Source organism: Heptranchias perlo, chromosome 8, assembly GCF_035084215.1.
Source record: "Heptranchias perlo isolate sHepPer1 chromosome 8, sHepPer1.hap1, whole genome shotgun sequence".
NCBI lineage: Eukaryota > Metazoa > Chordata > Chondrichthyes > Hexanchiformes > Hexanchidae > Heptranchias > Heptranchias perlo.
Genome location: NC_090332.1, coordinates 40,998,940 through 41,024,548, shown reverse-complemented (window position 1 = coordinate 41,024,548; position 25,609 = coordinate 40,998,940). Strand labels below are relative to the sequence as shown.

General features: G+C 41.9%; 1 protein-coding gene across 1 annotated transcript in view; it reads right to left on the bottom strand.

The window, feature by feature from the left end:
* Window positions 1-8,635: 8,635 nt before the first annotated feature.
* LOC137324570 (echinoderm microtubule-associated protein-like 6) overlaps window positions 8,636-25,609 on the bottom strand; it is a 436,862-nt gene continuing 419,888 nt past the window's right edge. Inside the window, exons 41-45 of the mRNA XM_067989009.1 lie at window positions 22,357-22,519; window positions 16,597-16,700; window positions 15,011-15,164; window positions 13,814-13,914; window positions 8,636-12,211 (exon numbers count right to left, since the gene is read on the bottom strand). Of these exons, the coding sequence (XP_067845110.1) occupies window positions 12,187-12,211; window positions 13,814-13,914; window positions 15,011-15,164; window positions 16,597-16,700; window positions 22,357-22,519 (547 nt within the window). The 3' untranslated portion in view covers window positions 8,636-12,186. The remainder of the gene's footprint in view (window positions 12,212-13,813; window positions 13,915-15,010; window positions 15,165-16,596; window positions 16,701-22,356; window positions 22,520-25,609) is intronic.

Here is a 25,609-nt window from a genome sequence, read left to right as displayed (position 1 = left end):
GTTCCCCGACTGGGAGGGAACTCTCCTGTCTGGCGATTGTTGTGCGGTGTCCGTTCATCCGTTGTCGCAGTGTCTGCATGGTCTCGCCAATGTACCATGCTCTGGGGCATCCTTTCCTGCAACGTATGAGGTAGACAACGTTGGCCAAGTCACAGGAGTATGAACAATGTACCTGGTGGGTGGTGTCCTCTCGTGTGACGGTGGTATCTGTGACGATGATCTGTCATATCTTGCAGAGTTTGCCGTGGCAGGGTTGTGTGGTGTCGTGGACGCTGTTCTCCTGAAAGCTGGGTAATTTGCTGCGAACGATGGCCTGTTTGAGGTTAGGTGGCTGTTTGAAGGCGAGTAGTGGAGGCGTGGGGATGGCCTTCGCGAGGTGTTCGTCGTCATCGATGACATGTTGAAGGCTGCGAAGAACATGGCGTAGTTTCTCCGCTCCGGGGAAGTACTGGATGACAAAGGGTACTCTGTTGGTTATGTCCCGTGTTTGTCTTCTGAGGAGGTCTATGCGATTTTTCGCTGTGGCCCGTTGGAACTGTCGATCGACAAGTCGAGCGTCATATCCCGTTCTTACGAGGGCGTCTTTCAGCGTCTGTAGGTGTCCATCGCGTTCCTCCTCGTCTGAGCAGATCCTGTGTATTCGCAGGGGCTGTCCATAGGGGATGGTCTCTGACGTGGTTAGGGTGGAAGCTGGAACAGTGGAGCATCATGAGGTTGTCCGTGGGCTTGCGGTAGAGTGAGGTGCTGAGGCGCCCGTCTTTGATGGAGATTCGTGTGTCCAAGAATGAAACCGATTCTGAGGAGTAGTCCATGGTGAGTTTGATGGTGGGATGGAACTTGTTGATGTTATCGTGTAGTCTCTTTCGTGATTCTTCGCCGTGGGTCCATAGGATGAAAATGTCGTCGATGTATCTGGTGTATAGCGTTGGTTGGAGGTCCTGTGCAGTGAAGAAGTCGTGCTCGAACTTGTGCATGAAATGTTGGCGTATTGGGGTGCGAATTTGGTCCCCATGGCTGTTCCGTGTGTTTGGATAAAGAACAGGTTGTCAAAGGTGAAGACATTGTGATCCAGGATGAAGCGGATGAGTTGTTGGATGGCGTCTGGAGATTGGCTGTTGTTGGTGTTGAGTACTGAGGCTGTCGCAGCGATGCTGTCATCGTGGGGGATACTGGTGTAGAGTACCGAGACGTCCATCGTGGTGAGAAGTGTTCCTGGTTCAACTGGTCCAGTTTACTTTTCCTAGTTCCATTCTCAGCCTCTCAAAATAAGCTTTTTTCCAATTTATTACTTTAGTCTTTGTCTTGCTTACTTCCTTCTCAATCTTTATCTTAAACCGTATTATGGTGTGATCACTATTGCCTTGATCTCCTACACTTCTATTACCTATTCTGGTTCATTTCCCATTACCAGATCCACCCGTGCTTCCTCTCTTGGGCTTTTTACATACAGGGTGAGAAATGAGTCCTTTGTAAGAACTCTATTGCCTGTACCTCTTTACCTACCTCTTGCCAGTTTATTTGGGGGTAGTTAAAATCTCCCATGATTATTATTTTTTTATTATTTGTTCATGGGATGTGGGCATCGCTGGCAAGGCCAGCATTTATTGCCCATCTTTAATTGCCTTTGAGAAGATGGTGGTGAGCCGCCTTCTTGAACCGCTGCAGTCCGTGTGGTGAAGGTTCTCCCACAGTGCTGTAAGGTGGGGAGTTCCAGGATTTTGATCTTTACTAATTTCACACTTTTGCTTACATATTTACCTCCTTTCCACTATTAGGTGGTCTTTGGAATAGCCCTATTACCATGATCCCTTATCTTTTATTTCAATACATATGGATTCTGTTTCTATCCTTCTGTTAGTTATGTTCCTTTTTTCTACTGCCATTATAGAAACATAGAAAATAGGAACAGGAGTAGGCATTCGGCCCTTCGAGCCTGCTCCGCCTTTCAATATGATCATGGCTGATCCTCTATCTCAATACTATATTCCCGCTCTCTCCCCATACCCCTTGATGCCTTTTTGTATCTAGAAATCTATCTAGCACCTTAAATATATTCAGTGACTTGGCCTCCACAGCCTTCTGTGGTAGAGAATTCCACAGGTTCACCACCCTCTGAGTGAAGAAATTTCTCCTCATCTCAGTCCTAAATGTCCTACCCCATATCCTGAGACTGTGACCCCTCGTTCTGGACCCCCCCAGCCAGGGGAAATATCCTCCCTGCATCCAGCCTGTCTAGCCTTGTCACAATTTTATATGTTTCAATGAGATCTCCTCTCATTCTTCTAAACTCGAGTGAATACAGGCCGAGTCGACCCAATCTCTCCTCATACCGACAGTCCTGCCATCCCAGGAATCAGTCTGGTGAACCTTCGCTGCACTCCCTCTATGGCAAGTATATCCTTTCTTAGGTAAGGAGACCAAAACTGCATACGATACTCCAGGTGTTGGCTCACCAAGACCCTGTATAATTGCCATGATGTGGAGATGCCGGTGATGAACTGGGGTGGACAAATGTAAGGAGTCTTACAACACCAGGTTATAGTCCAACAGCTTTATTTGAAATCACAAGCTTTCGGAGGCTTCCTCCTTCGTCAGGTGAGTGAGGGATTCCATAAAGGTACAGCATATATAGTCAGAGAACAATGCCTGGTGATTACAGATAATCTTTCCAACTGCCCGTTATCAAAGCAATCAAAGGAGTTGAATGGTGTTCAGACAGAGAAACATTACATACAAGACTACTGAATACACAAACGGTCAGAACACAAAGACAGAGAGAGAGAGAGAGACACCCGAAAGGCAGAGAAAGAGAGAGAATGACCAGCTGTATTAAAAACATAACTTTTTTTTGCTGGTGGGTTTACATGTAGCGTGACATGAACCCAAGATCCCGGTTGAGGCTGTCCTCATGGGTGCGGAACTTGGCTATCAATTTCTGCTCGACGATTTTGCCTTGTGTGTCTCGAAGGCCGCCTTGCAGAACGCTTACCCGAAGATCGGAGGCTGAATGTCCTTGACTGCATTAAGACATCCTTGCTCCTGTACTCAAATCCTCTTGCAATGAAGGCCAACATACCATTTGCCTTCCTAGCTGCTTGCTGCAACTGCATGTTTGCTTTCAGTGACTGGTGTACAAGGACACCCAGGTCCCTTTGTATATCAACATTTCCCAATCTATCACCATTTAAATAATACTCTGCCTTTCTGTTTTTCCTTCCGAAGCGGATAACTTCACATTTTTCCACATTATACTGCATCTGCCATGTATTTGCCCACTCACTCAACTTGTCTAAATCGCCTTGAAGCCTCTTTGCACCTTTCTCACGACTCACAATCCCACCTAGTTTTGTGTCGTCAGCAAACTTGAAAATATTACATTTGGTTCCCTCATCCAAATCATTGATATATATTGTGAATAGCTGGGGCCCAAGCACTGATCCCTGCGGTACCCCACTAATCATTGCCTGCCACCCCGAAAAAGACCTATTTATTCCTACTCTCGGTTTCCTGTCTGTTAACCAATTTTCAATCCATGCCAGTATATTACCACCAATCCCATGTGCTTTAATTTTGCACACTAACCTCATATGTGGGACTTTATCAAAGGCCTTCTGAAAATCCAAATAAACCACATTCCCTGGTTCTCCCTTATCTATTCTACCAATTACATCCTCAAAAAACTCCAATAGGTTTGTCAAATATGATTTCCCTTTCATAAATCCACGTTGACTTTGTCTCATCCCATTGATATTTTCTAAGTGTCCTGTTACCACATCCTTTATAATAGACTCTCGCATTTTCGCTACTACTGATGTTAGGCTAACTGGTCTGTAGTTCCCTGTTTTCTCTCTCCCTCCTTTTTTAAATAGTGGGGTTACATTTGCCACCCTCCAATCTGCAGGAACTGTTCCATAATCTATAGAATTTTGGAAGATGACAACTAATGCATCTACTATTTCCATGGCTACCTCTTTTAGTACTCCGGGATGCAAATTATCAGGCCCTGGGGATTTATCGGCTTTCAATCCCATTAATTTCACCAGCACTTTTTTACTAATACTAATTTCCTTTAATTCCTCCTTCTTACTCGTCCCTTGGGTCCCTAGCATTTCTGGGAAGTTATTTGTGTCCTCTTCCGTGAAGACAGAACCAAAGTATTTGTTTAATTGTTCTGCCATTTCCTTGTTTCGCATTATAAATTCTCCTGTTTCTGACTGTAAGGGACCTACATTAGATCTACATTATGTTATCTCTAATTAGTACAGCTACTCCACCCCCCACTTCTTCATTCCCTATCCTTTCTGATTAAGTTATAACCTGCAATATTTAGTTGCCAGTCCTATTCTTTATGTAGCTATGTTTCAGTTATTCCTCCTACAATTGGTTCCTCGCTTTGGATTATTGCCTCCAGTAATTCCGTTCCCCTTTTGGACGCTGTGTACATTGCTGTACAGGCAGTTTAAATTGTCTTTAGTAGTTGTTCCTTTTACTTTTACACTTTTTACCGTATCATTTTTCTAATTTATCACTCCCGCTGTGTTTATTTCAGTTATTTTATCGTTTCCCAGACCTGAAGTATTATGATGTTTACATCACTGGCCTGGACTTTACTCTGGTCCCTTTTCCTTACTCTTGTTTTATCTTTCTTTACTAACATTTTTGCCAGAACCCTCCCCTCCCCATTCCTTAATAGGTTTAAAGTCTTATTAACCATCCTATTCATCCTTTCCGCTGGGACCTTGGTCCCGGCTGGTTCAGGTGCCGCCCTTCCCAAAGGTACATCTCCTTCCTGCCCCAGTACTGGTGTCATTCCCATGAAAAGGAACCCCTTTTCCCACACTAATCCTTCAGCCAAGTGTATACTTTCCAGATCTGTTTGTCCCTATGCCAATACACACGTGGCTCAGGTGACAATCCTGAGACTACTACCCTGGAGGTCCTGCTTTTCAATTTAGTTCCTAACTCCTGCTACTCCCTTAGCAGGACCTCCTCCCTATTCTTACCTATGTCGTTGGTTCCAACGTGGATCACAACAGCTGGACCCCCCCCTCCCTTTCCAAATTCTTTTCCTGCTGTTTCGAGCTGTCACTTACCCTGGCACTTGATAGGCAACACACCCTTCAGGACTCTCGATGCTGACTGCAAAGAGTCATATTTATGCTTCTAATTATCGAAGCAGCGGGGGGAAGCAGAAGCAGTAAGGGGAATAGAGCATGGGTGGGGCGGGGGGAGAATGTGATCCAGGTCTGTGGTGGGGGGGAGGTGTAAGAATGGGAGAATGTGGTTCCGATAGGGAAATGGATCGCGTTCTCCTCCTCCCCCCATTAGACTTGGATCACAGTCTTGAGCATGAACGGCATCGAGTTGATTTCTCAGAAAGCCTGGCGCATGCGTGGCAAGTGACCTCATCGGACGCAGTGTTAATATTCACTTTGTAATGTAAAAGGTGACCGCCCCCCCCCCAACTTTCTACCCGATAAACCTGAAAACAATCCATGGCCTACACACAATGCCCCATCAGTCACTCATCAGAGTATTCAGTTTGACGGAGTGATTAGTGACAGTGTGAGTACTTCCGGTTTTCAATCGACGCATGACATCCTCCTGCGCATGCACGGGCCACCCACTGACATCACTCTCAGCGCACGCTAAGAAGCTATGCCTCCGCTAGTGATGTCACCCTCAACCATTTTTGTTGAATGAAATGTGCCCTCACTAAACCAACCTTGCAGCTCAAAACTGTAAAATAGTCAATACTGTAGATTTGTCAAATTCAACCTCAGAGAAATGGTTAGAGCACCCAGTATGATCTTGCAGTGCACGTTCATGAGGCCACATATTTGAAGGGGCCCACAAGTCAATTGCTGGGTTGGCATGGCGTGGAGTGTTTTCAGAGTCAAAGCAAAGTTGGAGGCTGCTCAATGTGGAGGCCTCACTCCTTCAGCAGACAAGGGAGTTTTGTTGGAGTTTTTACAGATTATGTTGATAGCATTCGACAAGGTTCCACATATGAGATTGTTAGCAAAAATGAGAGCACATGGAATTGGAGGCAATCTATTGGCTTGGAAAGGGAATTGATTAGTAGGTAGGAGACAGAGAGTAGGAATATTGGGTATGTACTTAAATTGGCAGGATGTGACTCGTGGTGTCTCCTAGGAATCCATATTGGGGCTGCAGCTTTTCACAATATAAGTGACTTGGATAAAGGAATAGAGAGCCATATATCTAAGTTTGCTGATGACTCTAAGTTAGGTGGCACAGTAAATAGTGTAGACGGGAGCAGAAAGTTGCAAAGGGACATTGATAGATTAAATAAGTGGGCAAAACTGTGGCAGATGGAGTTTAAAGTGGGAAAGTGCAGAGAAAAGCCACAAGGAGGATCGCTAGTATAGGAGAAATTAATACATCAAGAAATCATTCTCTACACAAAGAGGGACTCAAGGTGAGCCAAATGGCCTTGCTCATCCATAGTTATCTTGTGTTCTCTTTTTCTTGAATGAAGAAAAGGAGCAATGGAAGGAGGATGAGCAGCATTCATAGATACACATAACCCAACTGGCAGAACAGCTGTAGGAGTGAAGAGGAGGCACTGTGCAGTTTGTGTTGCCTGCAATTCCCAACAGCTATTGCCTGTGTTCCAAAAGACACTGTGCGTTATCTGCAGTTGTGGAGTAGAAGGCAATGCTGCTGTCCGTTGGCTCCATACCTGTCTGCCATCTTCCCGCGACTCCATGTTTGAACCTCTCCGATTAGTTTTAGGCCCTAATCAAAGTCAAAAGTGACATCCTCTATGACTGGCCGTGATGCAATAACCCTCCTCATCTTTATGTCACTAGTTTTTAAACACAGTTAACCACACCATCCTTCTCCAATGCCTCTCTTCTGTTGTCCAGATGAGTGGGAATGCCCTTGCTTTGTTCTACTCTTACCTATCTAGTCATAGCCAGAGAATCTCCTCCAGTGGCTTCTCTTCCTGCCCCCGCACCGTTACCTCTGGAGTCCCCCATGAATGTATCCTTGGCCCCATCCTATTTCTCATCTGTATGCTGCCCCATGGCCACATCATCCTAAGATATGACATCAGGTTCCACATGTATACTGACGACACTCAGCTCTACCTCACCACCTCTCTCGACACAAGAGTAAGTACTTGGACTTTGCCAATCAAAATTTATACACTCATATTTACTCAGAAACATTTTATCAGTCACACCAGGAATTTCCTCAGGGTTTCTCCTGATCAGCCACCATTTAAGTGCTTAAACAGGGTTTCTGCTGACCTGCCAAAGTTATGCCACCTGATCGGGAGAACACCCAAAGAAATTCAGCCCCCAAATTTCTGTAACTCAGAACCAGTTTAGGAAATAGAAATACACAAACAAGCACAACGATGTTAAAATCAGAGCCGAATGCACTGAGCTGTAAATTAATAAATACATGGTGATACAGTGCTATTACAAATAATTTTACAACAGTTCTGTAGAATGTGGCACATTTTAAGATGAACTTTTTATCATGTTTGTGATTGTGCCACACATATCCTTTTATCTTTAAAACAGCAAAACTACATTTAATTGAAATTGATGTACAGGATGACACAAAGTTCCTGGGCGAGAAATTGTATCTCGTGCATGATATCCCCCCAAATGTGCGCTGGCTGCCAAATTGGTAACGGCCGAGCTTCCAGGGTGCTCTCTTAAAACAGATGTTGGACCCCTTAAATATGCTAGTCAGGGGCCTAATGCCTGTTTCATGACCCTGCTCCCAAATTTGGCAAAAAATGGGCGCAGCATGTGGTGTGCATGCTCCACTCAGTTTTTTCCAGGTCTAGTGTGGCCTAACCAGTAGTCCTTAGAGGAACCGCATCAGATCACCGACGAAAAGATAAGTATTGTTACTTACCTTAATGTGGAGCCAGGAGGAGCAGGAGTGCTGCTTGTCGGTTTTATAGAAATGAGGCCCAAGGCCCAATTTAGAGTGAACCTGGACCTGATGTCTTTGGACATGAATTCCAGACGCTGCCCACTTCGGTCCGATTTCTGTACAAAACCAATTTCTCTGTCCCTGTGTTTTCCAAAAGCATGGAATACCAATCTGTGACCCCTGATTTGAATTTTATGAGATTGGCAATGCTCAGTTTATAACAAATTTCTAAGTACATTCCGCATATAGAAATCGTCTGATTCATCTTTATTTTCCTTTTCTATCAGACGTTATAGACCAACCACAATAGTTTTGCATTTTCTTCTTAAACCTAATGATTGACAGTGACAACTTTGTTGGTAACTGTATTTTTTAATTGATTGTTGGATATCATATATTCATACCAAAACATTAAAAATTAAACAATGACTTCATTTCTGTATAAAAAAGAAACTGACCACACATGTTCTGATATAATTTGATGCTGCACTGGTCACACGTGAATCATTTAAACCCATACAACTATGATTCTTATATTAATTTTAAAAATAATTTCATGCATGAAGCAGTTTCTTAATATACATTATATTACAATGTATAACAAATTTTATCAATTATATATAAATATTTACAATATTTAAAAATCAAATACAAAAATGATGTAAGAATTATATTTTCCAAAATGAATCAAAAAAAATAATACAGTTGCATTTTTTAACCATTTCATTTAGGTACTTTTTAAATTTGTTTCCATGGATATTTGTAATATTGCTATTAGTTTTATTATCCTACTGTATAACACGTTGCCAATGCCAACTGACAATTATACACTTGCACTTGGATACATATAAAAAAAATTCAATTCTCCAAAATTATCAAATTTTGAAAGGCAAAAGGATTAAGCACAAACGCAGACTGTAAATAATAATAATACAAACAGACTGTTAATTAAAGTTACTACCATTATTAATCTGATATTCTTATGAAGCACGATACAACTAGTATGAAACCACCATGCTAGTGGCTAAACTGCATAGTGAGCTTTGGCTTGCTGAATTTAGACAACTAGTTTAATAATCCACATCCACAATCAAACATTATAAGGCAACATTTCTTGAACTGTGAACATATTGTAAAGCTGAAATGTAGTAGTCCACTAAAGATGCTGAAAGATATTAGATTGTTTCCTAAGTGAACTGGAGTTGAAGTTTCATAGAGGACTCCATATACCAGGGCATTGCACTATGGGCAAAACATTCAGTCAATGAGATTATGCTGACTGTTAATGAGAAAATTGGGGTTTGACTTGCCATAATTCAAGGGGCATTTCAAATACATATTCTAGAGCCAACAAATTGCCTTATAATTCTAGAGCCAGGCCCTAAAAGAGACTTTTTGCATATTTATTTCTGTGCTAGCAGTTTAACTACTGTACATATGTGTAGTAAATATTTGCTATTCATTTAGAAATTTTAAAAAAGCAATTCATAACTCACAGCCACTACATTCACCGCCCAACTGTCAAATACAAAGTATTTCACAGACTCCAAACGTAAGGAGTAGCAGTTATCCTACATCTGGGATATTTATTCTTATAATATGGAAATTGAACAATGAAACTACAACAACAAAAAACTATTGCAGTAGGTCATGATTTCATACATTACTGATTGCTTAAAATCCAAACTGAAGATTAGACATAGCCCTAGTTTTATTTCAAACTTTCTAAAATTGATAGCACCATGTATAAATAATGGTCAATATTTATATTGTAAAAACTAAATGAATGGTTATCGTATGTAGAATAGTACAAAGGCACTTGTGCAAAGGACTTTACAAGTCAGATATCCATGATTCTTTAGTGAAAGCCAATGAAATACAAGTAACATCCAAATAAACCCATGTCATTATAAAAGGATTTGGCTGCATAGGGGCAACAACAGCAATATCTGAGGTGTACTATTTTAGAGTAGTTAGAGGAACCCTTTAATGCATAGTACCGACACATGATTTGGAAAATATACAATTTTAGGTATATGGGTACTTTTACTGAGGTTGTGTAAAATCATTTCACTTCTTTGAAATATTTAGCATTGGTGGGTACTCCTCACAGAGTATGTATTAGTATTTTGAAAGATAAAGGTCTATTTTTGGCACAGTGTAGAAAGGCTAACTTAATTAGCCCAGACAGGAAATTAAGGAAAACTAAAAGTCCATTATCTTAGACTTTTCTATAATCTGCCATGCTTCCACATCCTAATTTTGCTTTAGTTTTCTTTTCAATTCACTAAAATGACTATCACCATAATGCTGTGCCTGTTTGAAATTCTATTTGCACTTGGGGAACATACTATATGTGTAAATCAACTCAATCAAATCATCACAAGATAGGTATGGATAAAGCAGATTTTTCAACCCATTTGATCGCATCCTTCCAGAATAACAACCCAACTGTCTTCCCAATTCAGCACCTAGTAGTTTCTTACATGAATCCAGCAACCTGGCTTCAACCACTCTTCTTGGCACCCTCTGTTGATCACCCGCTGTGCAAAGCACTGTGGAATTTACAATAAAATACACAATAACCAGCAATACAGAAGAGTACAGTTTGACATGAGGGACAGGGACGTAGGGCTCGACTTTCCTCCATGGTCCTACCGGAAATTGGGCAGCATAGTTGCGGAAAACAGATTAAGATTGCGCGGCAAGGTCTACTACCAGTGCGCTGCCTTGAACTCCAATTCCCTCCATCCGATCCTGCTGGGACCACTGCCAAATGCCTCTTCATCACCTGTTGCATGTAAATGTCGACAGGAGGTGGGGCTTGCCTTGACAACCCATTTCATTCCCACGTGTCCCTATTACTCCCACTCCCTGGGACTGCCAAGTGAAAGGTGGCAGTAGGCTCTGGGTATTGGTGGCAATGGCCCCAAATTCTGTAAATGGAGGGAGGGGGCTTAGTAGTGACTTCCTCTCCCTCCATTTCAGCCCAGTCTCCACCTGCTGAAGGCCTCAGTGAAGGCTGAAGCCCTTTATAAAATATGGCATCTTTGGGGCTCTTCTGCCCCTTTCATCTGGTATCCCATTTTTTTGTGTGCTACAATGGAGTTCCCACTGCAACAATGCCAGATCTTCCCATGTTGGCAACAGTGAACAACTCCTTGGCGGTGGGATCTTGCCAGGAGTCTGCCCTGAATGGCAAATTAACTCCGACCAGGAAAATGGGTTCGGGTTACAGTGAGGTAGGAGAGACAGGCAGAAGTACTGTCCCATTGTTACCCCGCTGCAGAGGGAAGTTCAGCCCATAATCTGAACCGTTTGATAATTCCTCCTCTCTTCCTCCTCCCCTGCCAAAACACTATGTCCTTGCAAAAATTCTACTTAAAAATGGCACTAAAATTGCTTAAACTCACTTCATTTTAACTGCTCTGAATTCAGACATAGGCTCAATGGTGAAAAGAATTCTATGCAACACATCTAATAGACCGAGTCACTACGTCTATAATTTTGATCCTTTCCTAGCAAACAAACCTGCTAAATGAAATGTGATGACTTACAATTTATTTAGCAGCAATTAATGGCTACATATGAATCAGTACTGTTGTGTCTATGAAACAGATTAAGCCCGTTGCACCTTCAAGAATAGTGTAAACCTTTAAAAGCCTCTGTACTAACAAAATTATTTAGTACATTCTATCCTGAATAAAAATGTACATGTAAACTTGAACTAAATTCTGCAGCATTTCTCTTGTTGCAGAGTGATATTGCATTATGTTGGCAACAACCCTGTTTCAAAATCACTCTGTGATAATCATCTCCACAATGCACTAGTGCTTTTGGTTCACAGGACATGCTGAGAGTCACATTAAGGTGTGCATTTGTTGCAAAATGTAAACACCCGCTAAGAGGAGGTAATTTCAAAAGCCACGTATCTAAGTGACTTTCTTGACTCTGGTTAACCTTAGTCAAACTGTTTTATTCTTTAAAAAGTCAGAAAATGACTATTGCATCAGGTTTTGTCCCAATGCAGACTGTATTTTGTCCTCATCTTCAGCATCCTCAGTGACATTCACATCACGAGCTTCACAATCACAATATATATATTGTGGACACTTAAGTTGGTATTATACACAAACACACACAATTTTTTTAAATATATGCACCTTTTAAGCATTTTTGCTTTATAGCAGCCAAGTTGTTGTTGAGGCATTTAGGATTCCATCTTTGAATGAGAAGGTAATTGGAAAATGTTTATTTCTTTCTTCATAGACATCGCCACACAAATATACTGGAAACAAACAGGAATATATACATTAATTTAATATTTTTCTAGTTTATATTAAAAATGCTATGCTGTTTAAGCTTAACTGAAATATTTGGCAAAAATGTATTTGATTCCTTTAGCATTGAAGTACTGAAAATATTTTGAAAGCTACAGAATACAAGGACCTTTTCTATTGAATATTACCTTCAAAACAAATTCTGGGGAAGTAGAATTAAATTTAAGAACCACAGAAAATGTATCAATCTGGATCTTTTATTAAGTAAACAAAATTTTTTGGTACATTAGTATGAAATATTAAAACTGTTTCCTTCATTGTTCCTATCTTATCATCACCTTAGTTGGAGGATAGAATGGTAGATGATTACCATTCTTGCAGTTCAGAATTCCCTTGTTCATGCAAATAAACCAGCACATCATTGATTAAATGGTGAAGATCGCTGAAGTATTGTACAGTTGAGCCAAAATTACTTGCCCTCCTATTATCCACGTTTGCAGTTATCTGTCAAATTGAAAGATGTGATCCAACCCAAAGCCCTGACCTATGAAACTCAACAATGAAACTTGCAAGACATGTCAAGATCACATGTCTCACAGCCATTAAATGATAGTTAAAGCAATTTAAAACCTATTTATTATCGATGTGCAGAAATATAAATCACTGAATACCAATTATTCTAGTTGAAAGGGGACAATATTTCAGTGTTGATGGAATGGAAAGTATTTTTAATCTAAGTTACTTCCCCTAAAACTATTCGGAAGACTCAATGAAAATGTAAAAGCAATTTCATAGAGCCGTGCCATTTTGGAAAAGAGCTGGTAGATTATATATTTATATATATTTAGTCTGTCTCCAGCTAGTTGTCATTGAGTTGAATGGGGATTGTGACTCTTTGCCTATTCTGGTGCTGGAAGCAGTTCAAAAGCTTGGTATCATCTGGGGCTTGAGACTGGAATAGAATATTGTTCCCCTTTAAAGATTTTTTTCAATATGTCATTATAATGTCTCTGACGTCAAATAACACTTTCCTCATAAAAAAAATCTTTCAGTGTAGGTTTGTTGAAACATAATCAAAGTACATTTTTATTAAAAGTATTACATTTTTAGCTGGGATATGAACAGAATACAGTGGAGATAGTAAGGCACTTAATTTAATTCTCTATAAAGACCTTCATAACCTAACTGACTTCACCACTCTTTAGTCATGAGTTCCTTCCTTACTTGTGGAATAGCTGCCATGGTTCTTCAGACATAGTGGTCTACCTAATTGCCTTCAAATTATTTTAATACTTTTTGGTGTCAATAAAAGTAGACTTGGAAAGATATTCAGGACCTTTGCTCATGTGATGCAAAGTTAAGGTTTCATAGGATAAGCTGGCAATTTCCATTACTGTACATGGACTGGCAGCTTCAGACAGCCACCAAAAAAGTTTTACTATTATCCTTCATTATTCAGAAAAGCTGAAGTGATGTTTAGGCTTGAGATTGGCACTGGAATTTATTGTAAAATTATTAATGAAAACCATTGGCATGCCATTGAGTATAATCAAAGGTCTACTGTGTTTCAGGTTCATCACATTCTCTGCAGTCACTATGAAACATCTTACCTGCAGTCATCGCCACCAGAACTCACAACATACTTGTCATCATGTGAAAAACGTACATTGGTCACATGAGCAGAATGACCAAAATAACGCTTGTGTTTGGCCTAATGAAAAACAAACAAAAGAAACAAATGCAAGATTATCAGTTAATGCAGAGAACAGCACATGGTTCAAAACTATAGCAACAACAAAAATATAAATTTTCAATAAAACCCAAAATTCCTGGGGGCCCTGCTTTGTCGTCAGGTGCGATGGGGTGGGACTTCCAGCCGCCAGTCTGCTGCATTCCTGACTCAGTCAAGGTCAAGGTCGTTTGCAGGCAGCCACAGCATTTGTGGCATTACTCGGGTATCCACTCGAGGGGGCCAGCAATTTTATAGCGGCACCTTGCAGCAACTTTAATGGGACAGGCTGTTCTGATTGAAAGTGGCTATAGATCAAATTTTTTTTAAGAATTCAAAATTGCCGCTTTCCTAATGGCAATCAATTTCTCTGCAATGAAGGCGGAGCTGGTTAAATTTGTAGTGGATGGCACAATCCCACCAGTCCCTTGCATAAACTTGGTTTGTATTCCCTTGAGTTTAGAATGTTGAGGGATGATCTAATCAAGGTCTTTTGAGTGATAAAGAGATTCGATAGGGTAGTTACGGAGAAACTATTTCATCATGTGGGAGAATCCAGAACATGGGGTCATTATCTTAAAAGTGGAGCTAGGCTATTTCAGGGCAAAATTAGAAAGTACTTTTTCACACAAAGGGTAGTGGAAATCTGGAACTCTCTCCCCAAGAGGCTCTGGATGTTGGGTTAATTGAAATTTTTAAGATTGAGATTAATAGAATTCTGTAGGTAAGGGTATCTATCGAGGGATATGGAGCTAAGGCGGGTAAATGGAGTTAAGGTACAGATCAGCCATGATCTAACTGAATGGCGGAACAGGCTCGAGGAGCTGAATGGCCTACTCCTGTTCCTATATTCCGCCTCTTTCCATGACTTCCACGTGGAGGGGCCAGACACAAGAATTATCCGTCCCCACTTGTGATGGATTTTGGTGACTTAGAAAAAACATCTCATCTCAAATCCTGGCCTACCCAATTTGGTTGCACTGCTCCTGCCACCCCCACCCCAGGTCCAGGACAAAGACATAGTTGTATAAATAACTTGTGGCTGATATTTTAGCTTAAGTATAAAAATTTCACTTACATATTTTTCAGTGCAAGGAAAGTCAAAAAGCTTCACCAAACCAAAGTCATCCCCAGTCACTATGTTTAACCCAGCATGAGATACACAAGCACAGTTGACATCTGCTTTATCAGCATTTCGTGGCCAAATTCCAAGGACCTCATCTCCCAAAATGCTATTCAAAGAGAGTAAAAATGCATAATAGCAAATTTTAATAAATTCAAAATTTCTACAATAAGAGTTTGCATTATTACACAGCCTTCATAAACATTAATACTTGCTTTTCCTGCGCATTTACACAATGGGCTGGATTTTCCTCCGCTATACGTTTCCCTTTCCTAATGTCCCTCTTACCTCTTCTTAAAGGTCGTGTGGCTCTTTTAGAGCCTTTTTAAACCTAATAAAAATCTTCAGGGTCATATACTCTGCCCGATTTTTCTTTCCATTGAAGGCTGACCTGCTACCAGCCATTTTATGCACCTGCCGAGATTGAAAGTTTCATCCAATAACTCCTAACTGATCTCCTGTACTTCGCCAAGCTTTCTGTTTTAAAACCTGACTGAATTCAAAGCCTTTGCTGAACCTGACTGACTGCCTGTGTGTCTGTCTTTTAACTCCCTCTAGTCACAGCCAAAAAGGAACAGAAACTTCTCAACACAATGATTATAAGGTGCATGTCGACTGCTGGGACAGGATAATGACTTGCTTATTATTTACAGTCAATAGGGAAATAACATCAAAGCTAGCTTTTTAGCATTTTAACTACCTATTGTCTCAATGCCTTTTTTAACTTGCATTAAAAACCGAGTATTTGAAAGTAGCTCTTTACCCAAATCTTTTCTGTGAAGCAATGGTCAAAAACAATTCTGGAACATGATACTGCTAAAGGCTCATATTCAAAATGTTAACTAATTTTTCCAACTAATTTGTACCCACAAATCCTCCTTCGATTGGAAAGGTGAGTATAGAATGATGACTTAACTAGTAGGTACCTGGGGTTAAATGGCTTATGTAAAACATGACATAAGGCACTCAGTTACCACAAATCGTTCCATTCACCCATAAACAAAACATATCATACATGTGGTCCTTGAGTTCAATGGCAGCCAGGAATGGAATTCATCCACAATCACTATGGAAGGGCGTGTGTTAGTCACATAATTATTGAAATGCTCCGCAAATATATGGGTTTAGAAGCTTGTTAAGAACAACAACTTGCATTTATATAGCATCTTTAATGTAGATAAATGTCCCAAGGCACTTCACATAAGAAGAAATGGATGTTAAGCCAAAGAAGAAAAGGTAAGGAGTGACCAAAAATGTGGTCAAACAGGTGGGTTTTAAGGAGGGTCTAAAAGGAGCTGAGGAAGGTGTAGAGGGGGAAGGGTTAATGGAGGGTTTTCCAGGTTGATAGGCCTAGATGGTTGACGGTATGGCCACTAATGATGGGGCAAATGGAGAGGGGATGCACAAGAGGTCAGGGGAGGAGTGAGGCCATAGAGGGATTTAACTTCAAGAATGAGAATTAAATTGTTAAATTGGAAAACCCATACAAAACTATTTAGAGCAGTAACTTGTGGTCAGTTCTCTCAATAATTTTCACCAACCTTGTCCATGTAGCCCATGTGATCTTCTCAATCAACGCCTGGTCAATGACTTGCTTTCCTGATGGAACCTCATGTACCTGACGCTTGTAGGCACCTGTGGACACCTGCAGAGGAAAACATTTACTGAAACTATACATTTTTATACTTTAAATAGAAAATTAAGAGTAATTTTTGATTTGAATGATCAATAATGAGTGACATTTCTGCATTGCACTGCTCTCCGCTTTATCAGACTTGTTTCGGACGGAACCTGGGATAGCCATGACATCTAACAGTTTTCTGTGCATCACTTTTGCACCATGAGAGTTGGATCAGGAAAAAGCAGCACTACTTTAGGAAGGTACATGGAGAGGGTTGGAAAGAGGACTCAGAAATATATTGGGTGGAAAGCGGGAGAGCATATGACATTAAGCAGAGTATTTAGATGAATATGAACAAGAGGCAGGATGAAGGTGAAGGGCATCAAAGATTTTCTGAAAAAAATATTTTATTCAGCTTGCATGAGAAGGAAACAGAGAGCACACAGGTACAGGAGGAAAACCCCTAACTTTAGACCTCTAACTCCATATGAGTAAGAAACCTTCAAAATCCTGGGGACAGAGGCCACAAAGGTTGCAGGAGGTGGGGAAATAGACGACGTGCTGCCTAGTGGGAGCTCATTATAAATTTATGCATCACATACATGCCAACTACAAAATTTGGAAATAATGATGAACAGTCCCAAAAAGCAGAAAATTTGTTTATAAGCTGACAATTGATAATTTACCCATTACCTACAAATAAATTAAGGTAGCAGAATATACATTTTAATACATATGGGTGTATTTTTTTTAAAATTCAGATTATTGTACCAAGAGCTAGCATGTGTTGCTAGTCTTGGCTACAAATGTAAAATAAAATATTTTTGCAATAAATAAAAACATTGATGGTGAACCAGCAGGCAACATAAAATGTGGTTTTATTCAAATGGTTAACCTATGATCAAGGCCATTGCTTCAAGGCAACTGAATTAGCTAAATTCCTTTTTATTACATTGGATTTCAGGGTTTTATTGATGTTTTCGGACTGCATTTTGCAACTGTTCTTCTTTCTGTGCAAACTGAAATCCAATGGCCTCATGCATGGCATTTAAGTTATAATGCGAGTGCAATGAGACGTAAACTTGACATAAGCCATTGTGGCTTTCCCACCAGACAGGAAGAGGAGACAGGACCACATTGATGCAGTAGAAATCCTTTGGGCTATAAATTGGGCCGTGTAGCATCCGTTTTGTAGGCGCTACGCGGCCTCCTAAGGTCCCAAAATGGCGTCAGGAATGCATGTGCACACTTCTAGCGTGAGGTGTGTCAGACGCCACCTTGGTAAAGGTGTTTGTGCATGTGCAGATAACGAGCGCCGGTACCATGCAAAGTAAGGAGAATATGCGTTAGATCAGTGGGAAATGCTGTTTTAAAGGGATAGATACCATTTTGGCACTCAACGCTCCAGCTGACGCACTGTCTTAACCACGAACAGCTGAACATGTTGTAGATGGCCTGGAGGACCCCCCACCAATGCTATTTAAAGGGACCATGCAGGATTTACAGGTTAGTTGCTGGATTAATCGCTTCTGGTGCATTTGTACCTGTTTTTGGAGGTCTCCTATACTTGAATACTAGGACTAGGGGTCATAGCCTAAAATTTAGAGCCAGGACTTGCAGGAGTGAAGTTAGGAAACGCTTCTACACGCAAAGGGTGGTAGAAGTTTGGAATGCTCTTCTGCAAACGGCAGTTCATGCTAGCTCAATTGTTAATTTTAAATCTGAGATTGATAGATTTTTGTTAACCAAGGGTATTGAGGGATACGGGGCTAAGGTGGGGATATGGAGTTAGGTCACAGACCAACCATGATCTCATTGAATAGCGGAACAGGCTGGAGGGGCTAAATGCCACTGCCACTTGCTGCCTCCAGTTTTGCGCCACTTTCTCCTACAAGAAAGCGGGACATGTGTTGGTGAGTGTTCTGCAGGATGTTTGGGTGATGTGCCTGTCATGGTTGAATAGCTGCCAGTGCGTGTGACCTGTGAGCTGTGGGTGTGCAGCTTGCAACAGTGGTAATGGGTGAGGGTGAGGGTGAGAGGAAGCATCTGATTGGAAGAGTTCAGTACTGATTGAAAGAGTTTGTTGGTGGGTGGGTGATGGGGGGTGTAGTGCGTGGAGCAGTGGATGCAGCTAGTGGTGCAGTTGGTGTCAGAGGGACGAGGCCTAGAGAGGGGATTCCCAAGCTTGGAGTTTCCTCATCCTCAGCATGGCAGAGCAGTGGTGAGCCGATACGCAAAACAAGAACAGGCACACTACCTTCTGTCTGACAGAAGTTAAACCCACCTCAGGTCTAGGCCTACATTGTAGACTGGACCCTCAAAGATTTAAGAAATATTGTGAGTATTTTTCATTACCCACTGTTGCATTTTGCTGCTTTCTCCCTCTGGTGGCACCTAAGATGAACCCCAAGTGGCACGGGTGGTTGTCCAGATTATGCAAATAGGGTAACCTCCCTCTGACCTCGCATACTTTGGCAGGATCTGTATCGGAGGTCAGCAGTAGCATCATCAGCATCATGGACTGGCACCTGGTCATCAGGTGCGAGGTGCTCTCGGTGTTGCTGTACTTGGCACAGGTCTGGCCCATACCTCGCTCCTGTGCCGTGACAGTCACCCGAGCCATCTTCCACTTTATCTGGAGATCAAAAATGGACCGTGTCCGCAGGGACACGATGTACAAATCTCTGGAGAAAGGGGGGAAAGGCGTGCCCAACGTGGCCCTCATCCTGATGGCCACTTTCGTGTGCGGCTGCATCAAGCTTTGCATGGACCCTTGGTACGAAAACACAAAATGTCACTACGTGCTGAGGTTCTACCTATCCCCGGTGTTGCGAAGCATGGGCCTGGCCACGCTGCCACGGAACACTCCGTCCAGTTGGACCGTTCCGCCCCTCCTGTCCCTCGTCGAAAAGTTTATGCAAAAAAACACTTTCGACCACAGGGCGATCAGTAAGCGGTCCGCACGTAACGTCCTCGAGACCCTGCGGGAAAAGGAGACGATGGATCCTGTCAGTTGGTTCCCCGAGCAGACTGTCAATGTCATTTGGCAGAACGCCTCATCGCCAGAACTTTCAAACAAGCACCAAGACCTAGCTTGGCTGGTGGTGAGAAGGGCCCTTCCTGTCAGATCCTTCATGCATTCCCGGACTCTCAGCGCCACCGCACACTGTCCCTGAGGAGGCTGCGGTGCAGACGAAACCGTCACCCATCTCCTTCTGGAATGCACTTTTGCAAAGAAGGTCTGGAGAGAGATGCAGTGGTATCTGTCCAGGTTCATCCCGAGCAGTTCCGTAACACAGGACTCTGTGCTCTACGGGCTGTTCCCAGGGACGCACACCGAGACAGACATCAACTGCTGCTGGAAGACCATTAACTCGGTGAAAGACGCCCTTTGGTCTGCCCGAAACCTGCTGGTCTTCCAGTGCAAGGAGCTGTCCTTGACCGAGTGTTGCAGACTGGCACATTCCAAGGTCCAGGACTACGTGCTCAGGGACGCACTGAAGCGAGGTGCGGCTGCCGCATAGGCTCTGTGGGGAAAGGCAACCATTTAGAGCCTTCCCGCCATTGTATACCGAGGGGTTGCAATCAGGGAAAACCCCCCCCCCGGGCAGAATGTAAAATTCAAATTGCTGTAATGTACCTGTAATGAATCTGTAATCAATAATCTGTATTGAGTATAATGCAATGAGACACCCCAGAGTGTCATGAACTGTAATTATGTACAATGTGTTCATTGAACTGTACTTGATTTAACCTGCAAATTGTATAATCTGTATTGTGTACTTTTGGAATGTGATATGATAACTGTATTGTATGTTTTACTACAAATTTTATGAATAAAGTATATTTTTTGAAATAAAAAAATCATGGACTGGCACAATCCAAGGTCCAGGACTACGTGCTCAGGGACGCACACCGAGACGGACGTCAACTGCTGCTAGAAGACCATCAGCTTGGTGAAAGACGCCCTTTGGTCTGCCCGAAACTTGCTGGTCTTCCAGTGCAAGGAGCTGTCCTCGACCGAGTGTTGCAGACTGGCACATTCCAAGGTCCAGGACTATGTGCTCAGGGACACACTAAAGCTGGGTGCGGCCGCCGCAAAGGCTCTGTGGGGAAAGGCAACCATTTAGAGGGTTCCCGCCATTGTATGCTGAGGGGCTGCAATCGGGGAAAAACCCCCTCAGGCAGAATGTAAAATTCAAATTGATGTGATGTACCTGTAATGAATCTATAATCAATATTCTGTATTGAGTGTAATGCAATGAGGCACCCTAGAGTGTCATGAACTGTAATTATGTACAATGTGTTCATTGAACTGTACTTGATGTAACCTGCAAATTGTATAATCTGTATTGTGTACATTTGAAATGTGATATGACAACTGTATTGTATGTATTGTGGCAAATTTTATGAATAAAGTATATTTTTGAAAAAAAAATCAGCATCATCCTCGCACTTGTGCCTATGGACTTTCAGGGATATTTATCTCATTGCTGTTTTGTGGGAACTTGCTGTGCCCAAACTGGTTGCCACCTTTGCTTACAAAACAACAGGACTACATTGGCAGGACTAGAGGACAAGAACAGGACTACACCAGCGCGGACAAGATGGGCCGAATGGCCTCCTTCTGTGCCGTAACTTTCTATGATTCTATGATTTCAAAAACAAACTTGGGATGTTCTGAGAATGTGAAAGGCAATGTATAAATGCAAGTTCTTTCTTTCTATAGTGCACCACCACTAAAAGTCCTACAGCAATTTAATGACAGGTGTTCAGCAGACAGAATCATATGAACTCACAAACCTCCACAAATCAATGCCCTCTATTGCCACCAGTTTCACGACAACAGCAATTTCTAGCTTTGGTATCAAATTCTAATTTTTGAATATTTTTTAAAGACTGAACATCACGGGGTAGAAATCCGCCTAGGGTGGTAGTGCATAACGGGCGGTATCGTATTGGCTGCCTGTTATTCAGTTCCATTGGTCAGTATTGGGCAGGGAGTATAACGGGTGGCTGATGCGATACCTCCCTTTTTGTACCTGGGCCCAAGATAAATTTCTACCCCCAAATCTTTAAAAACAAGTTTTGATTTGCAAAGACAGCATATGACAAAAGTAACACTCTTGAAATGGTACCAAAATAAAAGTTGGATCAATCAAATGTTTTCTCTCCGTGATCAAGTTGCCAGAACTATCCTGCATGCTTTTAGTTGAACCAACAAGAGGTACATTCAAGTAACTATTCAAATGAAAGGATGCTCCCAAATGGATTACCCTCCCCTTCCAGGTAAACCCCATCAAGGCTGGTATAACGTACCCTTATACATTATGTCCAAGAAAAAAAACAGCCGAGATTTTCCAAGCTGGTGGAATCCCAACGTAAACTTAGCAGGGTGGGCTTTATGCTTGGCCCATAGCTACACTTCTGACCATGGTTAATACATCCATATTAGGGCGTACATATTTTACATTTCTCTCACTTCTGGTAGAAAAGTGAGAGTGTGCGGTGGTGGAATGTAAACAGAAAGTTCAGTATTTTTACAAGTAATCGTTTGTATATGATATTAATATTTTTATATTTATCTTAGGCATTAAAATATTGGAAAAAAGTTTAAATGACTTACAGCAGATTTCTCACTTTTTAAATAATGTTTAGTGAGATTAAAAACACCACCTACCTGGATGTGTTTGCTATCAGCTGAGAAATCCATTTGGATGACAAAACTAGGAATGTCTTTGCAGTAACCTGTTCTGTTTAAGGTAGGACCTTGCGTGAGATCATAAAAATCAACAGTATTTTCAGCAGAACCCACAGCCAGGAACATGGAATCGGGGCTAAAACTGAAAAAAAAACACACACCACAAAAAAAGACAGTAAACATTTTTAATTAGTTTACAGCAACATTTCTTAATGTATTATTTATTTCTTATTTTTATTCAATACAACGCTCTATTTCCAAAGTTATTTTCTCAATTTCCCAATTGGGTCTCCACTGTGCACCAATGACTTGAGAAGAAAGGTGGGTTTCCTCTATCAATCCCTCTCTGAAGCTAGCTGCTCAGCATTGTGTGAGATCACTTTCCAACCATTTCTTTTCTCCCTCCTGTGTTGAAGTTCCTAGGCACTGCTCAGTACCCTTCCACAACTATGTGGCTAGGATTGGGAACGCAGCACATTCCTCCATGGAGTAGTACTTCCAATACACTACTTCCCTTGACTTTTTTTTAAAGAAACTATCTATTATTAAAAGTGAAACATAGGAAAAGGAGTAGGCCATTCAGCTCCTCGAGGTTGAGGTGCAGATCATGGCTGATCTGCACCTCAACCCCATTTAGCCTCCTTTGATCCATATCCCTTCATACCCTTAACTAACAAAAAATCTATCAACCTCAGTCTTGAAGTTTCAATTGACCCAGCATCCACAGCCTTTTGGGGAAGAGAGTTCCAGATTTCTACTACCCCTTGTGTGAAGAAGTGTTTCCTAATTTCACTCTTGAATGGCCTGGCTCTAATTTTAAGATTGTGGCCTCTTGTTCTGGATTCCCCCATCAGAGGAAATAGTTTGTCCTTAGCTACCCGACTGAATCCGTTTATCATTTTAAACACCTTGATTGGATCACCCCCTCAATCATCTATACTCGTGAGAATACAAGGCAAGCTTATGCAACCTAGCCTCCTAATTTAACCCTTTCACCCCAAGGCCAAAAATCATTCCTGAGGAGCAGTGCCCATAACTGAACGCAGTACTCCAGATGAGATCTGACCAAGGCTCTATACAACTGAAGCAAAACTTCCTCCCCTTTGTATTCCAGCCTTCTTAAGATAAAGGCCAACATTAAAGGGTGCAACGAAGGTTCACTAGATTGATTCCAGGGATAACAGGGTTGTCCAATGAGGAGAGATTGAGTAGAATGGGTCTATACTCTCTGGAGTTTAGAAGATTGAGAGGTGACCTCATTGAAATGCATAATATTCTTGGAGGGCTTGGCAGGGTAGATGCTGAGAAGCTGTTTCCTCTGGCTGGAGAGTCTAGAACTAGGGGTCATAGTCTCAAGATAAGAAGTTGACGAACCGGATTCTTTCCCCTCAGTCTGGTTCAGCAAGAACTGAGTCGAATACACCTTTAAAGTTCAACACGACTTTAATAGCAGATCTTAGTCTGTAGCTTCAATTCAGATTCCTGAGGGAGTCTGGACGATTCTAACAGAATAAGGAGACAAAGACATATGCAAAAACTCATACCTTTATACAGATCAATAGGGGCTGGAACATCGTTAACACAAGAGTCAACACCAATCATAAGCCGGGCACAGGTTGCCATGCGGGGTTACATTATTTCCGGCCAATCATAGATAATCCATGTGGTGATCATGCTGCTGTTAGACATCAAAGGGGATACTTCCTCACCTTCCAACTTGGAATGTTCTTCCCTGTTCCTTCTGTTCCTTATCTCCCAACTTGGAATGTCTTTCAACTTTGGCTAAGCTCGTTACCTATATTGATCTTCCATAAACATGGAGACATTCAGACCAGTCCTTGAATCACATCAAAGACTTTTCATTGATAAGACAATGCAGGCCTGCTGACTAAGCAAACATATGGCCCAGCAGGGGGGGCCTTTACCAACCCCAGCTATCAACTTATTAACCCTTTCCTAACCATTTTGCATTCTGCTATTTTGCCACATAGGCATTTTAATATTTTACTGGGCACTGACCACACAGGGATTCTCAAAGTCAGCCATTTAGGATCGAGATGACGAAAAATTTCTTTGCTCAGAGGGTTGTGAATCTTTGGAATTCTCTACGCCAGAGGGCTGTGGATGCTTGGTCGTTGAGTATATTCAAGATTGAGATTGATTGATTTTTGGACACTAAGGGAATCAAGGGATATGGGGATAGGGCAGGAAAGTGGAGTTGAGGTAGAAGATATTGAATGGCGGAGGAGGCTCAAGGGGCCATATGGCCTACTCCTCCTCCTATTTCTTATGTTCTTGTGTTCTAATCCTGCTGTAGCCAACTGTCAAGGTGGGGAGTGGATGCCAGGAGGGGGGTGGCGAGAATGGGCTGGCAGTGAGCTGGAAGATTTTTGTCGGGCCCATTTTGAATGGCAGAGCAGGCTCGAGGGGCCGTATGGCCTACTCCTTCTCCTATTTCTTATGTTCTTATTCCGTTAGCCTTTTTGATTACTTTTTGTATCTGTCTACTTGCTTTTAGTGATTTTTGTACATTGACACCCAAATCTCTTTACTGTTCCTAGTTTCTCACCATTTAAAAAATGCTCAGATTTGTCTTTCTTGGGTCCAAAGTGGATGACCTCATACAAGTGGTTTGTTTTATGAACTTAAGAAATAGGAGCAGGAGTAGGCTATATGGTCCCTCAAGCCTGCTCCGCCATTCAATAATATCATGGCTGATTTTCTACCTCAACTCCACTTTCCTGTCCTATCCCCATATCCCTTGATTCCCTTAGTGTCTAAAAATCTATCAATCTCAGTCTTGAATATACTCAATGACTGATCCACACCCCTCTGGGGTAAGGAATTCCAAAGATTCACAACCCTCTGAGTGAAGAAATCTTTCCTCATCTCAGTCCTAAATGGTTGCGCTCTTATCTTGAGACTACGACCTCTAGTTCTAGACTCTCCAGCAAGGGGAAACAACCTCGCAGTATCTACCCTGTCAAGCCCTCTAATAATTTTATACGATTCAATGAGATCACCTCTCATTCTTCTAAACTCCAGAGAATATAGGCCCATTCTACTCAATCTCTCCTCATAGGAGAACCCTCTCATCCCAGGAATCAATCTAGTGAACCTTTGTTGCACCCCCTCTAAGTTAAGTATATCTTTCCTTAGGTAAGGAGACCAAAACTGTACACAGTACTCCGTGTGTGGTCTAACCAGAGCCCTATATAATTGCAGCAAGACC